The sequence below is a fragment of the Strix uralensis genome, chromosome 1, assembly GCF_047716275.1.
Source record: "Strix uralensis isolate ZFMK-TIS-50842 chromosome 1, bStrUra1, whole genome shotgun sequence".
NCBI lineage: Eukaryota > Metazoa > Chordata > Aves > Strigiformes > Strigidae > Strix > Strix uralensis.
Window position 1 is genome coordinate 107414801 of NC_133972.1, and position 20012 is coordinate 107434812.

Genomic DNA, 20012 nt, shown 5'->3' on the forward strand with positions numbered 1-20012 from the left:
CAAACTTTTCCAGTTACATTACATAAGAACATCAGATATTGATGTACACTAATTGTTTAGATTGCTGAGTTTTTTATAAATATTCTTCTATATCACTACATGTAATCTTATAAGGGAGGTACTGTACCTACCTGTGAGGAAGATAATGTTGAAAAAGTAGCTGAAATGACAAAGGAATGCACTATACTTTTATACAAGAACTAAAATATCCCTCATCTCAATTTGTGCTATTTATTTAAGAGGAAGAGGATGGGGATGGGGGGTGTGCTTTCAAAATAAAAATATAGAATATGTTACACAATAAAAGTATTTAAAATGGACCTCCTTAACTGAAATGTTTTGTTTAGTTTCTCATATCTTTGGGAATTCCTAATTAAATATATCATGATTATTGTGTATGTCTTCAGACAGGAAAATACGCCGAGTTTAGTATGTACAAATTAAAGTGCTTATCATACATTCTGCTGTAACTTTAATTCATACCATGGTCTTCCAGACTTGAAGTGTGTCTGACTAGGAGCCATAAGGATATTACAGATCAGTTGCACAGCCCAAGGGAATTCATTATACACCTGGAGCAGGGACAACTTGAGTACTTCAGCAACATGTTCCCAAAATTTAGACACGGAAGAATACAGACAGGAGATGTGCTTAGCTCTGAACAAAAAAAGCAAGAGAGCTAAGCAGCTGGACCCTGAGATACACGGAACAGTGCAATATTTTTGCACCTGATGTTTATGTATGTGCAGACTGAGAGCCAGTTTCACACAGCTGCTTTTGATAGGAAAAACAGTAAATATTTACTGCAAGGATTTTTTGTACAATGAATCCAGCACTGAATGCATTTAGCAAGATCCAGAAGAAAAATTTAATAGCCTAGGACCAGGTATCCATATCCCCTGAGAAACTACCTGTGATAGGAAGACCAAATAATTCTTCCCCACCAGAAAGAGAGATATACTTCCTCCATAGTTCATCAAATTTGGCTTGAAAGATCTGTAATCTGTCACTTGCTTCACAGGGAGGAACATTCTCCTCACTGGGGCCCCTGTAAAAAACAAAACAAATTCAGTGCAAATATCAACCATACAGGTTTCACAAGGAAGAACTATAGAACTCAGACCTGACTTACTGAACAGTATTTAATATTTTCTATCAGTTTTTTCTAGAAATTTTCACAAAAGACACTAAAAGAGAAAATGCCAAGTATATTCAGTGTCCCAACATTACATATTGAGTAGTATCTGAAAGAAAGCCCATTTTATTTCTAATAATAAAAATCATCTGGGTTACCATACATATTACAAACAGCTAAAAAGATCTATAAATGTTTTGTCTTTGTTATTTTCACTTCTTTTCTTCTCTAAAATACATTTTAATGATTATTTTCATTTGTAGTCTTAAAAAGGGAAAGACAGCAGGTATATAATTCAGGGATGAAAACTGTGATAGCTGGTACTAGAACCATAATGAAGCACTCAGAACAATAACAGAAAAAAATATGATTTTGCCCTAATGAGTACATCTCATCTGGAGGACTGGGTGTAATCCGCAGCTCTCATACCACTTCTTGGCTGCATCATAATATTTTGGGATGGGAACTGTAAGTATGTAATATTCTGTTGTGCCATGGTTATTTCTAGAAAAAAATGCAGGTACATGGGCACCAGAGAGTGGTGCAGGCTGGCTGCTTGGCAAGGAAAATGGAACCAGGAGATGAAAGCAGTAACACGGTCAGCAGAGGCAGCCAGAGCTTGGTCCCATAGTAGTCAATCAAGGAGAGCAGGGCAGGCCTGGGGATGATAGTCAGGTTCAAAACAAGAGTCCAGATCTTTAGACAAGTCCACCATAATTACACAGGACCTAGGTCAAGCAGGGAAGGTGAGTCAGCAAGTCAGGGTCAGAAGCAGGTCTAGTGAAGGTAATCGGGATGAGACCCAGTCTAGTCTGGTGGTTACCAGGCTGTTCTAACACGAGGATGAGAACTGAGTCTGTGCATTGGAACTCACATTCAGCTCAGCAGGGTCCATGGCCAGGCACAGGCACGGCTGCAACAGAGCTGGACCTGTAGGTCAGGCCAAGGCCAGGGAGTGAAGCCTCAGCTTTAAAGCAAATCCCACAGGAAGGAGTGTCAGCTTTGCTGAGGCCTCCCCACAGAGCTACCTGGGAGTGCTCTGCCACCAAAAGAAGGAGGAAGCCCTCAGAGGCACTAACTCTAAGTTGGCCCTGAGCCCAGGCAGATAAACCTCCAGGAGGGGGAATTCTCTCAGGCTCCCTACAACTGGTAGCAGCCACTGGGTGCTTCCATTAATTCCTCCAGCCAACTCCAAGAGCAGAACTGCAGGCAGCACTATGCATGCATCCACATTAGAAACCTGATGCTTTAGTGGGTTCCTTTTAAGCGCAAATTCACCTTTGTGTCTATAGCTGGAGTCTTGAAGCTTGCACTCAAATGCACTGCTGGTGTGCCTCCCAGAAGTTTCACTCCTGGTGAAGCAAAGGTTGAAGCCAAGCACCCAGTTACCATTTGGACCACCCTGCTTGTAATGCCAGTGCAAAAGCACTTGCCCTAGGAGAAGAGTATATATTCTTGTTTGTGCTCTATGCATGCACTGAATTCTGTTCATAACTGCAAGGCAGCCTGCGGAGAATGTACATAAAGCTGCTTCACACTGCCCATGGGCTATAGGTGTGCAGTGCACACCTAGGGTCAGCTGCTGATGTGAACTTCATTGCCAAAAAACACACACTGTGCATGTATTGTCCTAGAATCATAACAGACCACATCAAGCCAAATTCTGTCTTTCCTTCTTTGTTACTAACGTAGAAGTGTCCAATGAAGCACACATACCCCACAATTTAAATTAAAAAAGAGCCAAAGTAAGCTTAGAAGTAAGACTGAGTATGACTTAGTGAACTTAGAAATACCCAGAACTGGAATCTCCACTCACATCCAAGGCACTACTTATATACTTAATATTAAATATTTGCTTAAGTGCTTTGTTGAGCTTAGAACCAAAAAAAACCTTTCAATTTGGATATGGATTGAAAATTTGATTTATTTTCCCCAACCTATTAACTCTTCTGGAATTTCACTGGCTCCAGCATTGAAATTATGGAAATTAATCTGTGAAGGTAAGAGTATCTGCCCATCATACATTATTCTGAAATTAGGCTTTTTTACCAGCTGTTATATATACACTGATGCTGTCCTGTGTTTATTTTCTGAAGCTCTTTAGATCACCATTTTTGAACAATCACTAGTGAAGCATAATTGTATTGCACCACAGGTCACCTACTTTTCGTCATAATCTTTGCAAAATTCTGCAGTATCAATTTGGAATTTTTGAACATCACTCAGTAAATCTGTTTTCATGTCTGGCTGTACCTTCAGCAGCAAGTCCTCAACCTGCAGAGCCTACATGCAGACAAAAAGGAAAAACAGGCATAAAAGAGGCATGAAAAAAAGCACAGAGTTTTAAGTAAGAAAATAGTTTTGTTCTAGCATTTAAACATTAAAAGAGTTGAGAATAACTTTGCTATATATATGATTTGAGAAATAATACAGCTATGATACCTGTGTGTTTAGGTTCTTCCAGGCATAAGCCAATCCATCAACTCTTTCTGTATTTCCATCTTGAAAGAGCAGATTGTATTTATGAAGCACAGAATAAGATTCTTCTACAGGTCCAACTGTCATGTCAATTTTAATCTCATTCTCTCGGATTGTCTTTAGTGCTTCCATTGCTCCCCGTACATCATCAAGGTCATGGATAGGTCTGCTTAATCTCTTGCTAACATTTTCAATGAATGAATAAATTTCATCCATGTCTGCAGCAGACTTTTTATTCAAAGCTAATCCAAATGTTCTTTGTCTTGAGCGGCATTCCTGAATTAAGGCTATTTTCAATGACTCTGTTGCAATATCCACTGATTCCAGTACACAGTGATTTGGCAGTTCTCTGATTTGCATTTCTAATTGCTAAGATAAACACAAGTGTTCAGCTTTTCATTTCACTACAATTTCTCTGAACAGTTCATTTCTATTAAAGATACAATACTTACAGAAAAATATCTGATTTGAGTTTGGAATTCAGCCATTGTTCGTTTAGTATCTATAAAATCCCTCACTTTTTCCTCTGGATCCTATATAAAAGAACTTTATTTTAATTATTATTTAGCACTGATATTACAATAACACATGGGGGACCCAGCTGCCTGATGTACTGTACAAACACAAATGATCCCTCTCTAAAAGAGCTAAAAATAGAAGCATTAAGATCAAATTATTTCACTAGAACTGCTTTTCCTGACTCTCACTCTTTGTACAGTACTCTTTAAAGCAATTGAAATCTATCTGTAACTCAAAACCGGACACAAATCAGGATATCCCTTATCCATCCAAATATTACTACAAAATTTACAATGCCTAAAACTTTGCTGGAAATATTTCCTTCCCAGTCTCCCTTCTGGCTGCAAACCCTCAAAAGCAGTTCACATTCTCTAACAGGTATTTAAACAGTAGTGATTGTATTCAGCCATCTTCACTCTTCCTGAAACAGTATATTTAACTCCAGTTTCTAGCTACAAATGGCTGGACCATTTAGAGCAATCACTGTTTTGCACGGAAAGATAGATCTAAGGAAGGAGGGCACATTTAGCTTATTGAAGCTTGTTTAACAGCAACAGACCACTGAGCATCTTTCCTTTTCATAAGGTAGGCCAGTCTCTGCACAGGGGAGAACTTCAGTGTCACCAGCTCAATAAATGTGTTAGATTCTCGATGCAATTACAGACAAATGATCTTCACCCAGTTCAATGAAATTCATCTATAGTCTGCACTGTGAGGGACCTGAGAAGCTGTTAGGCTTCTCTGGCCAATAATGAGTTACTAGTGACAGTTCCCACTGGTCCTACAGAAATTTTAAAGACAGGGGGAAACAGTGCCAACTCCTAAGGAGTTTTAAGGTTAAGGAGCAGATTAATTGACTATTCTAGAAGATTTTAGTAAAAATGAAACATTACCATGCTACTGCATCTTCCAATCTGATTGTGCCTTGTCTGGGTGAAACAATGTATCATCAACATGTGGTTAGCTCAAACAATAGCTCCAAAAACTGAGGCAACTAAGAATTAAGATTTGGAACCCCAGAAGCCATGAAGAGGTGAATATGTTCTGTCTTAGCCTGAACTCTAACTGCAAAAGAGTCAGCTGTGGGAACGTGGTCACCTATGAGTTGGTTTAGGAAGGGGAAGTTAAAAATAGTGAGAAGTTACACAGATAAGATTGCTCTTGTTTTGATTGCTTGTTTCTCAGCCTGTCTAAAGCACCTTTGATAGGTAAGACCAGCAGTTGTCCATCCACACCAAGTTGAATTTCACTAGTCAGAATGTATACAAGGTTTTATTTCATGAAATATGTTCTGCCAAAACACTCCTCAGAGCTTTACCATTTATGTGATTGGACCACTTCCTAATGAAGACAACTCCATCAGCCCAGATTCTCTTCTGCTTTGGAATCCTGATTACTGGAAACATTTAATGGATTTAGTTTATAATTTTTTGTGAAGAAATAGAAAAGCTGCTTTCAGCAGCGGCTGCTGAAGAAGAACTAGTCAGTTTAATATTCAGGAGCAGTTTTGTAGTCTGCAATTTCTCAGAGATTCTGCTAAATTATTCTTTTTTATAACCTATGCAGACAAGATGCTGTGAGAAAGATGCATAAGCATTCCTTTTTATTCTTCTGCTTTCTTCCTCAAGTGGTTTAATTCATAAAGAATGACAAGTCCTAGTCAACACAAGAGTAGATAGAGAAGGTGTTATGGATATATGGATTCTACCATGAAATCAATGCTTCCTGCTGAGCACACAGTGTCCTTATGCAACCCAAAAGAGTTTATCTAGAAGATTTCACAATATAGCAACACATTTTATCAAATATGTATTTAACCTTGTTCCAGATGCCTGAAAATTCAGAAAAGCTGTTCAGAAGATCCGATGCTTCAGTTTTAAGAGATAAAATAATTGTATTTAGTTGGATCACCACTTTGTTTACATCCTTATGCTCGATGATCTGCTTGTCTAAAGGTTTCAGTGCCACCATCCTGGTGAGTTTGCTCTCATCACCTAGCTCTACAGCAACAGCTTGTTCAATCTGGCATAAATTAAACAAGAAAAAATGTATGTCCATTAGTTTTTGGGGTTTTTTTTTCAACATTATGAAATGCCCAATAATACATACGCCACAAATTACTTCTAAGAACAGATAGAAAGTGCAAAGAAAGCATCCACAAGGAGACTCCCTGTTATTAGCTTGGATTTTTACAGAACTATAGTTCTAGTGTTAAAGTTGATTTTATAAAAAACTGCCATGTGGAGCTGTATATTAATCAACTCTGAATGACATCTGTCAAATATGCGTCATATACAATTGTGCTGTTTCCTGCTCCTACACAACTGCTCAGGTCTTCCTGCTTTCTTTATGTAGAATTAGAATCTATACCCGTTCTTGGCCCAAAAAAAAGTCCTGGAGGCAGTGAAGCTTTGGCTGCTTGCAAATAAGCAAACAACTCTGCTTGAGGAAACTGAATTCAACCCACTCTCTCCTAATTTGTTTTTTTAATTATTTGTTTTCCAGACTTGAATGGGGTTTTTTCATTGAAATGAGCTGATCTGTTTTTCATCTCAGATCGACCAAATAGGTGGATATTTTTACAAAGACACTTTTCAGCACAGATCTACATAGATCTGTATGTCATTACCAGAGGAGAGAATCAAGGCCATTTTATTACCATTACTGTGTATTTCTTGTACTTCAAAAAATTTTTGTTTCTATCTATACCTCAGACTTCACAAGGTTTTAGTGCTCATTTTAATACCAGTTAAAATATTTATATTGTATTTATTGTAGCATTATAGGTGCTGTATGCAGCCTGAAAGTTTAACATAAACCAAAGCTTTTGCCTGGGAAGAGTGATAATTTATACTCAGCTAGTAGTATCCACGGACAATTCCCACACATACTCTGCAATATCATCATACTTGAACAGTATTTTTAAAAGATTTTTATTAGAGCAACTTTTGATTTTAATATTAAAACCCACCAAACATAAGGTTTAAGATTTATTTCTTTTATGTTCAATTACTTGGTATAGAGATTAAAAACTACACTTTCACTTAACAGGAAGATCCACCAGATTATAAATCAAAGTACTGGTATCGAACATATTCCTATAAGATTAAGAAAATCTAACCAAAATACTAAAATTTTAAAATAATTAAAATTTAATACTCACCTGCTGCTGTTTATGATGTAAGTAAGCAAATTTCCACAGGGGGATATCTTTGGCTATTGATAATATGATATTTACTGTTTTGTTTACAGCACTCTGAAAACAGCAAAACATTCACCTTGAGCACACAGAGAGATTATGACAAATAAGAGGGGGCAAAAAAAGAAAAAAAGGGATCCTCCAAACAATACCAAAAAATTATACATCTATCTTTACAGGAAATATTCCAATAAGCATGAAGTAGGATCACCCAAAACACACTTTGTAAGGGGAAAGAGTACTCCATAAAGCTTTATCACAGTCCTTCTACATTTACATGTTTTTTCAAGCGAGAATGTAAGAGAGCTTTATGAACAGTAATCACGAAACACTGGGGCTCACAACTTATAGTACTCTTTCCCTTAAACTGTTTATAAACATAGTTATTTATTAATAATAATAATGGTATTCACATTCATATCAGAATGCCTGAATACATTTGTCTGAATTTGTGATGGTATAGACTATAATCTATACAGGCAGCTATATAAATTATTATACAGCTTCTATCTATGGTATTTTTAAATTATGCTTTGTGGTCTGATTTCTTACTGACAACACCATGAAGGCTGCAAATGAAATCCAAGAAAGAATTCAACTACTGATTTTGACAGTGACAATGATAAATGAAAAGTCCACAAATCAACAGCATAAACAGCTAATACTTCAGAGATCATAGGAGACTGTAAGTACATGTGTAAGAATTTTGCTGAATTAGAAGTTTAAACAAGCGTTCAAATTGTCCCACAGTTTAGGGCCTCAGGCTAGCAATATTTTTCTTACAATTCACTACTGCAGAATGCTGATTTATGAATGATATTTTAAACTGATAACATAGTTTTATACTCTGAAAGAGTTTAAGGGGACCAGGAAGTCAAATCAGGCTGTATCAATGGCATTCATTTTTATTTTTGCATTCACTTTGAAATGTTTGCCTCTAAATAGAGGGTTGTGAACGTGAGTTACTGAGCTTTTAGGAAAAAGTTTCTTCTACTAGCCTGCATAACAAACCTGATCAGCAGCTTCATGTCCTTAGCACCCAATGGTGTCATGAATTCAAGTGACTTTTAAGCTTTTTTTCCCTTAGTTCTCATACCAAATAAAATTTGCACATGTTGTTTTTAAACAATGCATTTATAAATGTTTTACCATAAATGACTGAGATATGCAATTGTTTTGTTACCTGAATATCTTCAAGACTTGGTCGCAAGACAACATTTGGAATAGCCAGTTGAATTTCAGCTTTGAACAAAGGAACCCTTTGTGTCTCTACAAACTTGGTCATTTGATACCTAGAGTCAACAACACGCAATCGATGTCTTAAGGTCTCTAAAGAAATCTTCATGCCTAAATAAATATAATATTTAAGTGAGGTTATATTTTTACCGCTGTAAGTTTGGAAAAAAAAGTCTTAAAATGCAAATAAAAAATTAAAAATATCTGAAAAAGACAGACTCACATCTGACCAAAGAGTCAGTATTCTTCTGACAAAGCTGTCCCATCAGATTATAGTAACTACAGGACAGGCATTTTTGGCAGCGTGTTTTCTGTTTCATGTCAAGATGTGTACAGGCATATGAATCCTAAAGAGTTAAAGGGAAATTCTTAGGAAAATAACCGTATTATCCTGCACATAAGTGAAATATCAAGTATCTGACTAGGTTATAAAAAGTTACTTTTTATACTGTAGAGGTCTTCTTACCTCCAGAGTTCTGTCGGCATATGCTTTCAGCCTGTGCTTAAGAATATCTACCAGTTCATACACAGAGCATTCCACTTGCTGACTCTGTCTACAAAAACAACCTTACAGTCAACCACAGAGAATCAAACATAAGGAATACTCTTTGCTGTTTTCCAGGTACACATCCCCAGTCCCACTGCACTGTGAAGAATTGTATGTGCAGGGAAATACCCTTTTACTTTTCAGTTTATTCCTATTGCTTGGGTATACAGAGAATGTAAGACATTAAGATATGCAGACTATCAAGAAACCCATTTGTCAGACTATGTTAAATCTGATTCAACTGGACTTCATCATAATTAAAGAAAAAGAAGTTATTTTCCAGCTATAGTTAATAAAACAGGCTTATCATGATGATACAGTGCGATAATCTGTGAAATCAGAATTAGTAAAATAAAAACAAAAAAATAAATAGAAGGTTTCTTATTTTGCACAGTGAGCATAGACATCTTTTTGGAGAAGAACCGAATGACTGTTCTGCTATAACCTGGAAAATAAGCACAGGCCAAAAAATTTGAAGCACCAGGAGAATGGGAAGTCTTACATTAGCTAGCTAGCATAAAGAATCAAGCAATTAATATGGGGATGAGATTTCAAGTCTTATCCATCTTCATTTTTCTTGCTACTGATCAGAATGCCATAAGAAGAAAAATATGAAATGCTAAACACTACAGATGCAATCTTACATCTGCTGTATTCAAAATACTTGGGAGTTTCTCCCTGCATCCTGAGACTATCATTTTGCTTTAGACTAGTACTCTCTTAAAATTTTAAAAATAAACTCTCTATGTATAAAAAAGTAATACATAAATAATCCCTCCCAAATACAGCCTTCAAATCTATGCAATGAATAAACCTACTGAGACAGTTTGTGAGCAGTAGAGATAGCAAGTTTTTCTGTCTGTTCCAGGAAAGAAAGCACATCTATAGGTTCATCTTCTGGCAAAATTATCAGAGCAGTGTTCGACATATCCTCCAGAATTCTTTCAATTCTGCATTCCAGGGTATCAGCTGCTTCTTTGACTACATAGTCCAACTCCCTCAGGGTACTATAAACATTCTCAATAACTAAGCAAGGAAAAGAAAATGAAAACAAATCATGCAAAATACAGACCCCTTAAATCTCATTCCCCCCTGCCCCTAGTATTAGAATAAAATGATGATTTAGTGCAATGAAATATGCAATTAAGGCTTGGAACCAAAAAGTGATGGACTTACTCTACTTTGGAGTCTTTAAATTAAATGATTTTATATAAATAGTACAACAGCCTTCAAAATATCTCTTCTGGTTTTGTAATAAAGAACATTGTAATGAAAAGGATCAACAAAATACAGTGGAAAACAGAAAGGATAAAACTGCCCCAAATTTATTTTGGTCCTGCTACATTAATCCCCAGTACTTTTATCATAGTAATTAATTTATAAATTTAATGGCTAAAATTCCTCCAGCCAAGATTACATAGTGGTTAAACTACTAGATTTCTTCTTTCATGTGTTTGATCTAACTTGCTTTGGAAAGAGATAAATTCAGTCCTTCAACAGATATGTTTATTAAACTAGGCAAAACCAACTGTTTCCAAATAGAGTGGATAAATTCTTTCTCCGTCCTTTATACTTTCATTGCAAAAAAGGAGAAATATGTCACCTGACACCCTTTGTCTTTGTTATTACCAGACAGTATAATTTGAATCATCAGTACTGTTTCTTACTGTATGTAGAAAGAAATCATTATGATATCCAAGACACAGCAGTGTGACAGTGGTATCCAACTGCTGATGCTTTAAGTGAAAACCTTATTTACTCCTATTAGAAAGTTAATGATGGAGCTTGTCTTTTTCATTGGCTAAACCAGACAAATAATCCAACCAGTTACTCAGCTTTTTTTTTTAATATATAAATTAGGTAGTCTTAAATCCTTTTTTTCACCATTTCTCCTGAATTTTAGTCTAGAAAGCAACCATGGGCCCCCAAACTTCTACATATGAGATGGAAATAAGGCACTTAAGACATTAAGCTCATGCACAGTGAGTTCAGCATATCGCTGGCAGGTCAGAGTTATTTTGTAGACACTGAACCAATGGCTAACTTGTAAGCGTCCAGGTGGCCAGCCCTGCCCTAAGCACTGGTCAGAGTCACATGGCACAGTCACAAATGAACAGCTGCACAAACCCATGCCCCATTTCACGTCCAGATTTGGGCTGCATCTGTTCCTGTTCATCTTGTTGCTTTTCATATTTAAGAAGAAAAGTGAAAGACTAACATCAGTCTACCACCATTGAAAACTGATTTCCAAGCATGAGCTATTGTTTTCTCACAGAACTACAACAAGAAAGTCTTAGTTTCATATATGTCCATTTAAATGACACCTTTAAAATAGTTAATCAATTTTATACTGTATTTGATAGGGATAAGGTTGTTTCTTACAGGTTGTGTGGAAAAAGCTCAATGCATAATTGAGGATTAAAAACAAGTTTTCTTAGAAAAATTTAGGATTTGGACAGAAATCTCCAAATATATATATTTCTTACTAATTTCAACCCCAAATTTAGACATGTCACTTTTAGGATGTTCAGCATAAGTTATGAAGATGTTTTTATAGGAAAGCTAAGAGACATTATTAAAGCACCCCACGTCCATTCTCTTGCCTCACATTCTTGTAGCAATCGAGCTATCATTATCTACCTAAAGTGAAGAGGTCAGTCCACAAACACATTTTTTCACAGACAAATAAAACCAGAAAGCGGGCATGAAGAGAACTCTTAACTTTTTCGTGGCCATTTAGTTGGAAAAGGATCAGAGAGATAATGATAGGGGAAAAAGAAGCAAAAATGCATCATAATTTTAAAAGTGTGATGCAACAGTTTAAGCTCAGTAAATGAAAATGCATGCAGTTAAAAAATGGAACTGCAACACAAGGCGTAATATGATGCAATGTTACTCATGGAAGTTTGCAAGAAAGCTCAAAAGTCACGGCTCTGCAGGCTCTCCCATCTATAAAGCAGTATGGATAGCAGTCAAACATGACAAACCATTTACTCAGTTACACAGCTGTTAATTAGCTAATTTAGTGACTTCAATGTACTCTCAGCAACTGAATTTGTAATGCCTCAATTGAGAGAGGTGGGGGTGAGCAAGATCATTTTACAACATTATTTTCCAAAAGTGAGGAGCCAGAAAGCATCCTTCTTAAAAAAAAAAAAAAAAAAAAAAAAAAAAAAAAAAAAAAGAGAGAGCGCTATAACTATTATATTGTGTTTATGTTTACATTTTTTTTAGCACCTGAGCACTTATTCTCTCACTGTGTTCCTCACCAAGTCACTTCAATGCAGTGACCAATGAGACTTAGTAGGATTAAGAAATTCTGACAAATTTCAAGAAACTGTGATTCTACAGTGGTTTTGCTTCCACTTTATCACAAGAGTACGAAGAGGTGGGTTGTTTATGTGGGAGGACATAAGAGTGGTAAAGGGGCATCACCAGGGACAGGAAAAAGGATATGCCTGGTAAAGCAAATGACTTAATAAGGGCTGTTTAAAGATAGTTGTCAAACAGCCCTGGCTTGATCACCACAGTTTAGAGCAGGACACCATTTTCACGTTACTTATGCCTGACTTACTTCCATAATTAGGAGGGAGGGATCTGGCATGTTTTTAACTCACATAGATGGAGTGCTCTTCCTAAAACTGACAAGGAAATATCTGGTACCACCTAGCAGCATTAACAGTTTACCTCTTCTTCTCCTACTACATACATTTATTGATGTTCAAAGAAGTCCATGACAGCTGCATCAGGCCTGGAGTAAGGGCATCCTCAACTTGTCCTATGAATGGTTTCATCAGTGGTTTCAGCATAACAGGAATCCCACTCAGACACTTTTTGTAATTGATCAATAGATTCTGGAGTCTGCAAGACATGGTCATGTTAAGAATGTGCTTAATTCAGATGTTTGAAACATACAGGATTTTGGACAGATTTTCTGTTAATAAGATTTGCAAGTTCTGACCCCATGTTAAAAATAAAAACTCTTCCCAGCTCTTCCTAGCTCAAACTAAGCCTCTTTCTCCCCACTAACAGCAGAAACAGACCAGGGAAAAAAGTATTTCCAGTAAAGTGACTGTGATCAATTCAGAGTAACTTTCTTCCAAGGAAAATCAAGTACAATAAAAAACCCCAGGAAACTGAAAACATGGCATTTTGTTCCCTTCTTCCTATCTCACAAGACATGGTATGAAATGACACTGCTTATACAAAAAGCTAGATCCAAACCACTTAGGATGCCAAATCCCAAAGAAAAAGAGGCCAAACTCCGAATCAAGACTTACCAATATAGTTCCATGAAAATGGAGCTACATAATAAACAAGAATTAGAAGTGAATGCAACTCAGAAATCAGATACATAATGAATTCCTTACAAGAACTGCCGTGAAAAAAGGGAATAGCTGCGTTCTGTGCCTGATTAAAACCTTGAATTTAAACATCGTTACATATCATATACTGAGATAACCCATTTGCAATATACCCAAAAGTGTTTTTCCAGTGTTGCTTAAGCAAAATTCTACAGTCTCTGAATATTTCTTCTTTGCTTGGGGAGTCAGTCTGAAGTCTTTTTTAGAGTAAAAAGTAAGTTTGGATTATTTTTTTATTGCAAACATTTTCTGTACTTTTTTGTTTCTCTTGGATGGCAAAAGTTGGGGCTGCTGCTTTTTAGCAGACTGTAGCACATAGAGTTTGCCTTGCATATTAGAAACTTTAGGTTATTTTGTCCTAAAACACTCTACAGATAATTAATGAAAAATGTGGTATTACAAGAGTGAAAGACTGAAAGCTTTAATAATAGAAAAAGGGAGGAGGGGTTGAATTCAAGTGTTTACGAAACTCTTTGAACTTTGTCCCTTTTTTTCCACTTCTATTTGAAAACTACCTAAAGAACACTCCTCACAAAGGGTAACTTTTTTAAGACCTATCAACCTTGCTTAGTGAGTTAGAGAATTAATAATCAGCATCCCTGAGAATGAAAAGAACTCTTCCAGCACAGAACTGGACTGTTACAAGAAGCAGAAAGAAACTATTTAAAATCAACAAAAGTTATTTCAGATATTCAACACAAGAGAGCAAATTATAATTCAGATGATGTATTATTTATACAAATGTTTGGGTTGTGCCTTGATCAAGTGGTAAATTCCAGCTTGCTTTTGTAAAAGAAAAAAGCTTTTGGTGTTAACCGTAATATTTTGGACCATAATTCCTATGTTATAGTGCATAGATGCCTTAGCAGTACCTAGGAGCCCCACTTACAGAGCAGCTGTTGCAGTAACAAAACTAAAGCATGTAGGTGTTTTCTAATAGTGAGATATTTGTGGAGATAGGAACAACTGCATATTACCAGTATTATTATGGAAATGCAGGGGAAAACAATTAAATTTCGATTAAACTCTATCAAAGAGAAAAATTGTAACAAATCAAAAGCATATGCAACAGACTCAAAGCTAGGGATTCCCACTTGCAGATGAGAATCAAATCCCAAAAATGTTCACTTACTCCATTTGATGTCTTTTAATCTGTTCTTCATCTGCACACAAGCCAAGGACAATATCTGGAACTTCAAAATGCATTTTTTTCAGGTATTTTGTTTCATAAAGTACTTCCAGGACCACTGGGTCCAAGTTTACAAATAATTCCTTCATGTAGCAGTACAGGGGGGAAAAGAAATAGAAAATAAGGCAGTAGTTTGGTGGTTACATGTAGCATGATGTAACTGGAACATATAACAAGATGTAGATGACTAGAAAAGATTTTTAAAACAGATACCTATATTTCTACACAGATCTTCACCCTTCTCTACAAATATCTCAATTTTCCAAAGTATTAATCAACCAATATCTTACACTGATTTCAATTTCCTGTGATTCCTTCACTGTGCCCTAAACACTTGGCTCCTGTGACTTCCTAAGTTTAATTCCAGTTCTGCAGCTACACTCTGTAGAAGCTAATTTGCCTTTTCATCTCAGTTTCTCCATTGGTAGACTAGGAAGAAATGTTGTGAAGCTCTCTGTACAGTTTTTGGGGCACTAAATGCTACTAAGATGCTAAATCTTAAAAAAAACCCATATTTTTACCATAATTTCTCTGCACTACAGCAGAAAAAATAATCTGTGAAATAAGAATGATAAGATTTTCTACCTCAGCAGAGCAGTTTTGAAAGGAAATTAATGAATGATAATATACTTAACACAGTGATGTTGACCACTACATAAAAGACCATGATCTAATTAAAAATTCCTTCCTTGACTAAAATTTTGGTTAACATAGAAAATAAAACATGAAATTATATCTAAAAAGAGGTAGATACGTCAATAATACATATGCATTTGCTGGGCACTGCCTCTTTTATGCCCTGAATGAGGCAGGAGCCTTATGAAGAAGAGACATGAATAAGTCTGTACCATAAACATACACAAAAAGGAAAAAAAAAACCCAACGATTCAAGTAGTTCATTTTTTAACCCTATTAAGATTATTTTAGTGCTGTGCTTGTCTATCCATTGTATGATCAAAGTGCCATAAACAATGCAACAGTAATACAAAGAATAAATCATAGTTACCTCAGTTTCTGGGTGTCTGACAAGTAAGAAAGCACACAGAGAATTTCTAGCCTGGTCAGCAAACCTGCACCAGGCTCTATGATAAATAAGTTCAAATTCCAAAAGAACTGCAGCCATTTTATTGTAGCTCTTAATAACCTTTTTCATTTCCAGTGTCTGCAATTCAAGGAAAAAAAAAAAAAACAAACCCACCATTTAATCAATTCAATGAGATTAACGTAGTAGAAATGTCCTCTACTAGGCTTTTCCCCACCACCATTAGGAAAACAAAACGAATAGAAAGCTTTAAGTTATGCTATTTTAGAGATAAGGTAAGACACAGAAACATAGAAATATATTTAGGAATTCAGTTATTAAGAGTATTTAACTGCTCTAAACATAACTCTTTTCCTGATTTTTCCTCCCAGTTTTGCCTGTAAAACAAAGTCTGTACTATGACCTATACAAAGGCACTGATGTCCCATTAAGAAAGCTATAAAAATTATATTCTTTCATAAAAGGTGGCTAGTGTTTGAGGTTAAATTTCTCAGTCCTCTTCATTACAGAGCATAGCAGACAGAAGGCTCTAAGCTTAGGTACACAGCCAACAGTGCTGCTGTCAGGATTAACATGAGTCAAGCCCCAGAAGAGACAAAAGCACCAGCCTAAGACATTAGCTTAATGTCTCAAGGGAAGTAACTGTCCTCAGCCACAGAATAATAATGCTGCAAAAAGAAATTCAAATCCTGAAGCTAACACCTATCCTGTTGGATGAGCTTGAATACAAGTTGCTAGAAAAGTGAGTTTAGGAGTATAAAAATAAATCATGTGTTTGTTAATAACATGCTTGAAAGTTTAGCAGAAATCCTCCCTCTGCTAATTTCCAACCTTCAGAAGTGTGGTTTTCTTTTTAAGGAATGTCATTGGATGGTCAATTTTTCTGTATAACTGCTGAGCCCACATAATCTTCCCTGTTACCTGAAACACAGAAGATATGAAGTTATATATTTCTATTAACTTAAAAACAGTCAAGAAGAAAAGTCTTTTTTCTTTCTTATTAATTTCATTCTTACTGGTGGTATATTACGTGGTATAGGCGGATTTTCTTTTTGCTTCTGGTAGAGTTTTCGAACAAACTCTAAGTCTTGGCTATACTGCTGAAGGACAATGGCATACTTCTCATTAAGATCAATATGATTTTCTCCTATTTGTTCAAGCTTCATCAGAAGTCCCAGCATCTGTTCAGTCTAAAAAAGAGGATGGAGCATTTGCTGCAGAAGATGTTAATAGTTCAGAAAGTCATTGTTCATAAACTGTTTTTTTAATTGATAATATGACTTATGTAAGTTTTTGAGTTGTTTTCTAAGAAACACAGAAAAGTCTATCCAGACAAGCTAGTGAATTTTACTTCAGTATTTTGTCCCATATAGAATATATTTACCATAGTATGAACCAAGAAACTGCTACCACTACAGTATAATGGAATATTTAATTTTCTTCTGATTCTCAAATTGCCACTCTTTTTTTCTGCAAATAGTTGTGGTAGAATGCCTACACTTTTACTCATGCTTCATTAACATCTCATATCATGATCAGGGCCTGAACCAATGAACAGTACTGACATTAATGTAACAGACAGCAGAAATTATTTCATTACTCCTGTCAGTCCATAATTTAGAAATGCAACAGGAAGCATGTGGGACACCAGGATGAAGAAAGAAAATAAACTTCAGAAAAATAGGGCTATAAAATTGGTAAGGAAAGATGGAACATAAAACTGGCGTGCCAATGAACATTATCTTCCAGCACTTCTGCAAGTGACTTTTAGAACACTTGTAACAGGCTTCATGTCCTCCTACCTCAGGCAGCCACAAGCACAGTACAGAACACTGGCAGTAATGAAGAAGTTCAGTAGGAGCTGTGGGTACTCAGCCTTTCTGAGCACCAGAACAAGGGGCTGGCATTTGTAAAATTACTTACAGTTACGGCCCTCTCAAACCAGGAATCCACAAATTCTTGTATGGACTCATACAATGCTGAAATTTGGTTCTTAAATTCAAGGTAATCTTTTTCAAACTAGAAAAGGGTAAAAGAAAAAAAATCATCTATATTGTTGCTTTCATTTCATAGAAAATTCTTTCCCTGAAGTTTTGGGGGAATTTGCTTTATCTGCCCAGTACATGTGTTCAGCACTGAATTAAAGAGAACAGGGACAACACCAGTAACAAAGGCATTTACACTCTAAGCAAAGTAAGCAGAAAATAAGAAGTGTGAGGTTATATGATTAAAGCCTCATCTTCATGAACACAAAGGAACACAGAGGAACAAGGACAGGCAGAGGAAATCTAATAACCTAATCAGAGAGAACACAGCACACTCACCAGCTACTCCCAGCACTGCCACAGGAGGGCGCTCAGCTCACTGTCTAGGTATGAAACCCATCAAGATGAGCAAACTGGCAGGGTCTCTAGAGCACTTTACAGACTAAGGGAGTTTATTGCCTAGGAGATAAGGGACTGTTTACTGGGGAAAAGCATTTTGGGATGGCACAATACGAATTATGGGAGTTAGGGAAGAAGCAAAGGCAGGGATCAACGTAATTTGGGAAGGAATAGTGTGGGAAAATAGAGGCATGATGGGATAAAAGGAGTCAGTCACATGTGAACAGGCTGCTGGTCAGTACACTTGTCTGGCCATGCCCTGCACCTGATCAGCATGTCTGTCTTGTCTTCTTACTTATTTCTAGTTGTTTTCCTTGGAAAAAGGTCTCTCTCTTCTGTGTGCATAAGTGTATGGGAGTCTATGTACCAGCAACAAGAGTGGAGGGAGCTTGTATGAAAGATGGGGAGAGACTTTTTACCAAGGCCTGTATTGACAGGACAAGGGGTGAGGGTTTTAAACCAAAAAAAAAAAAAAAAAGGTAGATTTAGATTAGACATAAATAAGGAAGAAATTCTTTACTATGGGGGTGGTCAGATATTGGCACAGGTTGCCCAGAGAAGCTGTGGCTGCCCCCTCCCTAGAAGTGTTCAAGGCCAGGTTGAACAGGGCTTTGAGCAACCTGGTCTAGTGGAAGGTGTCCCTGCCATGGCAGGGGTGATTGGACTAGATGGTCTTTAAAGGACCCTTCCAACCCAAACCATTCCATGATTCTATGGAGACCATAGGTCACTGGGGCTTGTGCACCTGTGGACTCAGCAACTGGGGAGACTGGAGTGTATTGAGGTCTGGGGAGACTAGAGTGTATTGAGGTCTAAGCATTAGCAACCAGAGTAGGAACCATGGATCATATCAACTAGACACTGGAGCATGTGCATACTGTGTGGGTCTGTATGTCACATGTAATGGCTAGACAATACTAAACCAGACTAGGCAGCAAATAAGACAGAGGCATGGGAACCAAGTGTTGGAGCAGCCATAAGTCTGAGCTGGATATTGAAGAGACCTGAGCAGTCTAAGAACTAGCTACCAGAGGGACCTGGTGGCCCAAGCCAGCTACCAGAGAGACGGTAGGGCCTGAAGGTTAGCTACTGATAAGGTTATAAGTCTGGACCAACTACAAGAACTGTTTACATGTGTGTGTCTCTGTGTGTCAGCAACTGGAAGAGCAAGGGGATCCAGGGGTCAAGTAGAGGGTAGACTGATTGCCTAAGACCAGTTACTGGAGGGACCCATAGTGCACGTGTCTGTGCGTGTGTGTGTATGGTCTGAGTACCAGCAGCTGGAGTGGGGCTGTGGATCTTGGCAGGGGTTGTAGGTCCAGGAACTGGGGAGACCTGGGTATCCAGGTGCCAGTTGTTGGATAGACTGAGTGTGTAAGACCAGCTGCTGGAGTGATCCATGTATATATATTTTCTACTAACAGGCTTTCCTCCTGCTCAGCCAGAGAGGTACAGGATGATGCCATTAATACTGTTTATAATTGTGTGATTTCTGTGTTTTTAGTTTGTGTTGAGCTGTGCGGGCAGACCTGTGTATAAATATATTGTGTGTATGTGTGCATGCATGCCTATTGCAAATTACACACCCAGCCTCACAGCTCAGTGGACCTAGGGACATGGAGCCGTGACAGCCTCACCTCTACTGGGCTACCAAATTTGGCAGCTCCTAACTAGAAGTAGGGTATTTATCTGTACTTATTTGGGTACTTATCTGTAATAATTTTTCTTAAGCCCAAAAGATTGAGGACCTACAAAAAGAGTTCAATGCAAACTTCCTCTTGAAGAAAGCACTTCACAAGCTTGGAAAAACAGTCCATAATATATATTGCTCAAACCATTTAGGTGTAGAAAAGTCACACAATTTTTAAACACTTTCAAATTCCAGTTACCAGTAAATGTTCTCTTTCAGAAAAGAATCA

At 37.1% G+C, this 20012-nt stretch overlaps 1 protein-coding gene across 1 annotated transcript in view; it reads right to left on the reverse strand.

Annotated features, from left to right (window-relative positions):
• The window catches only part of LOC141946479 (dynein axonemal heavy chain 5-like), a 166861-nt gene that overhangs the window by 122642 nt on the left and 24207 nt on the right, over window positions 1–20012 (reverse strand). Inside the window, exons 15-30 of the mRNA XM_074876324.1 lie at window positions 17633–17728; window positions 16726–16899; window positions 16541–16630; window positions 15674–15829; window positions 14611–14750; window positions 12824–12975; window positions 9933–10140; window positions 9034–9121; window positions 8791–8914; window positions 8515–8678; window positions 7296–7388; window positions 5951–6154; window positions 4066–4146; window positions 3578–3982; window positions 3300–3418; window positions 912–1048 (exon numbers count right to left, since the gene is read on the reverse strand). Coding sequence (XP_074732425.1) covers window positions 912–1048; window positions 3300–3418; window positions 3578–3982; window positions 4066–4146; window positions 5951–6154; window positions 7296–7388; window positions 8515–8678; window positions 8791–8914; window positions 9034–9121; window positions 9933–10140; window positions 12824–12975; window positions 14611–14750; window positions 15674–15829; window positions 16541–16630; window positions 16726–16899; window positions 17633–17728 — 2431 coding nt within the window. The remainder of the gene's footprint in view (window positions 1–911; window positions 1049–3299; window positions 3419–3577; window positions 3983–4065; window positions 4147–5950; window positions 6155–7295; window positions 7389–8514; window positions 8679–8790; window positions 8915–9033; window positions 9122–9932; window positions 10141–12823; window positions 12976–14610; window positions 14751–15673; window positions 15830–16540; window positions 16631–16725; window positions 16900–17632; window positions 17729–20012) is intronic.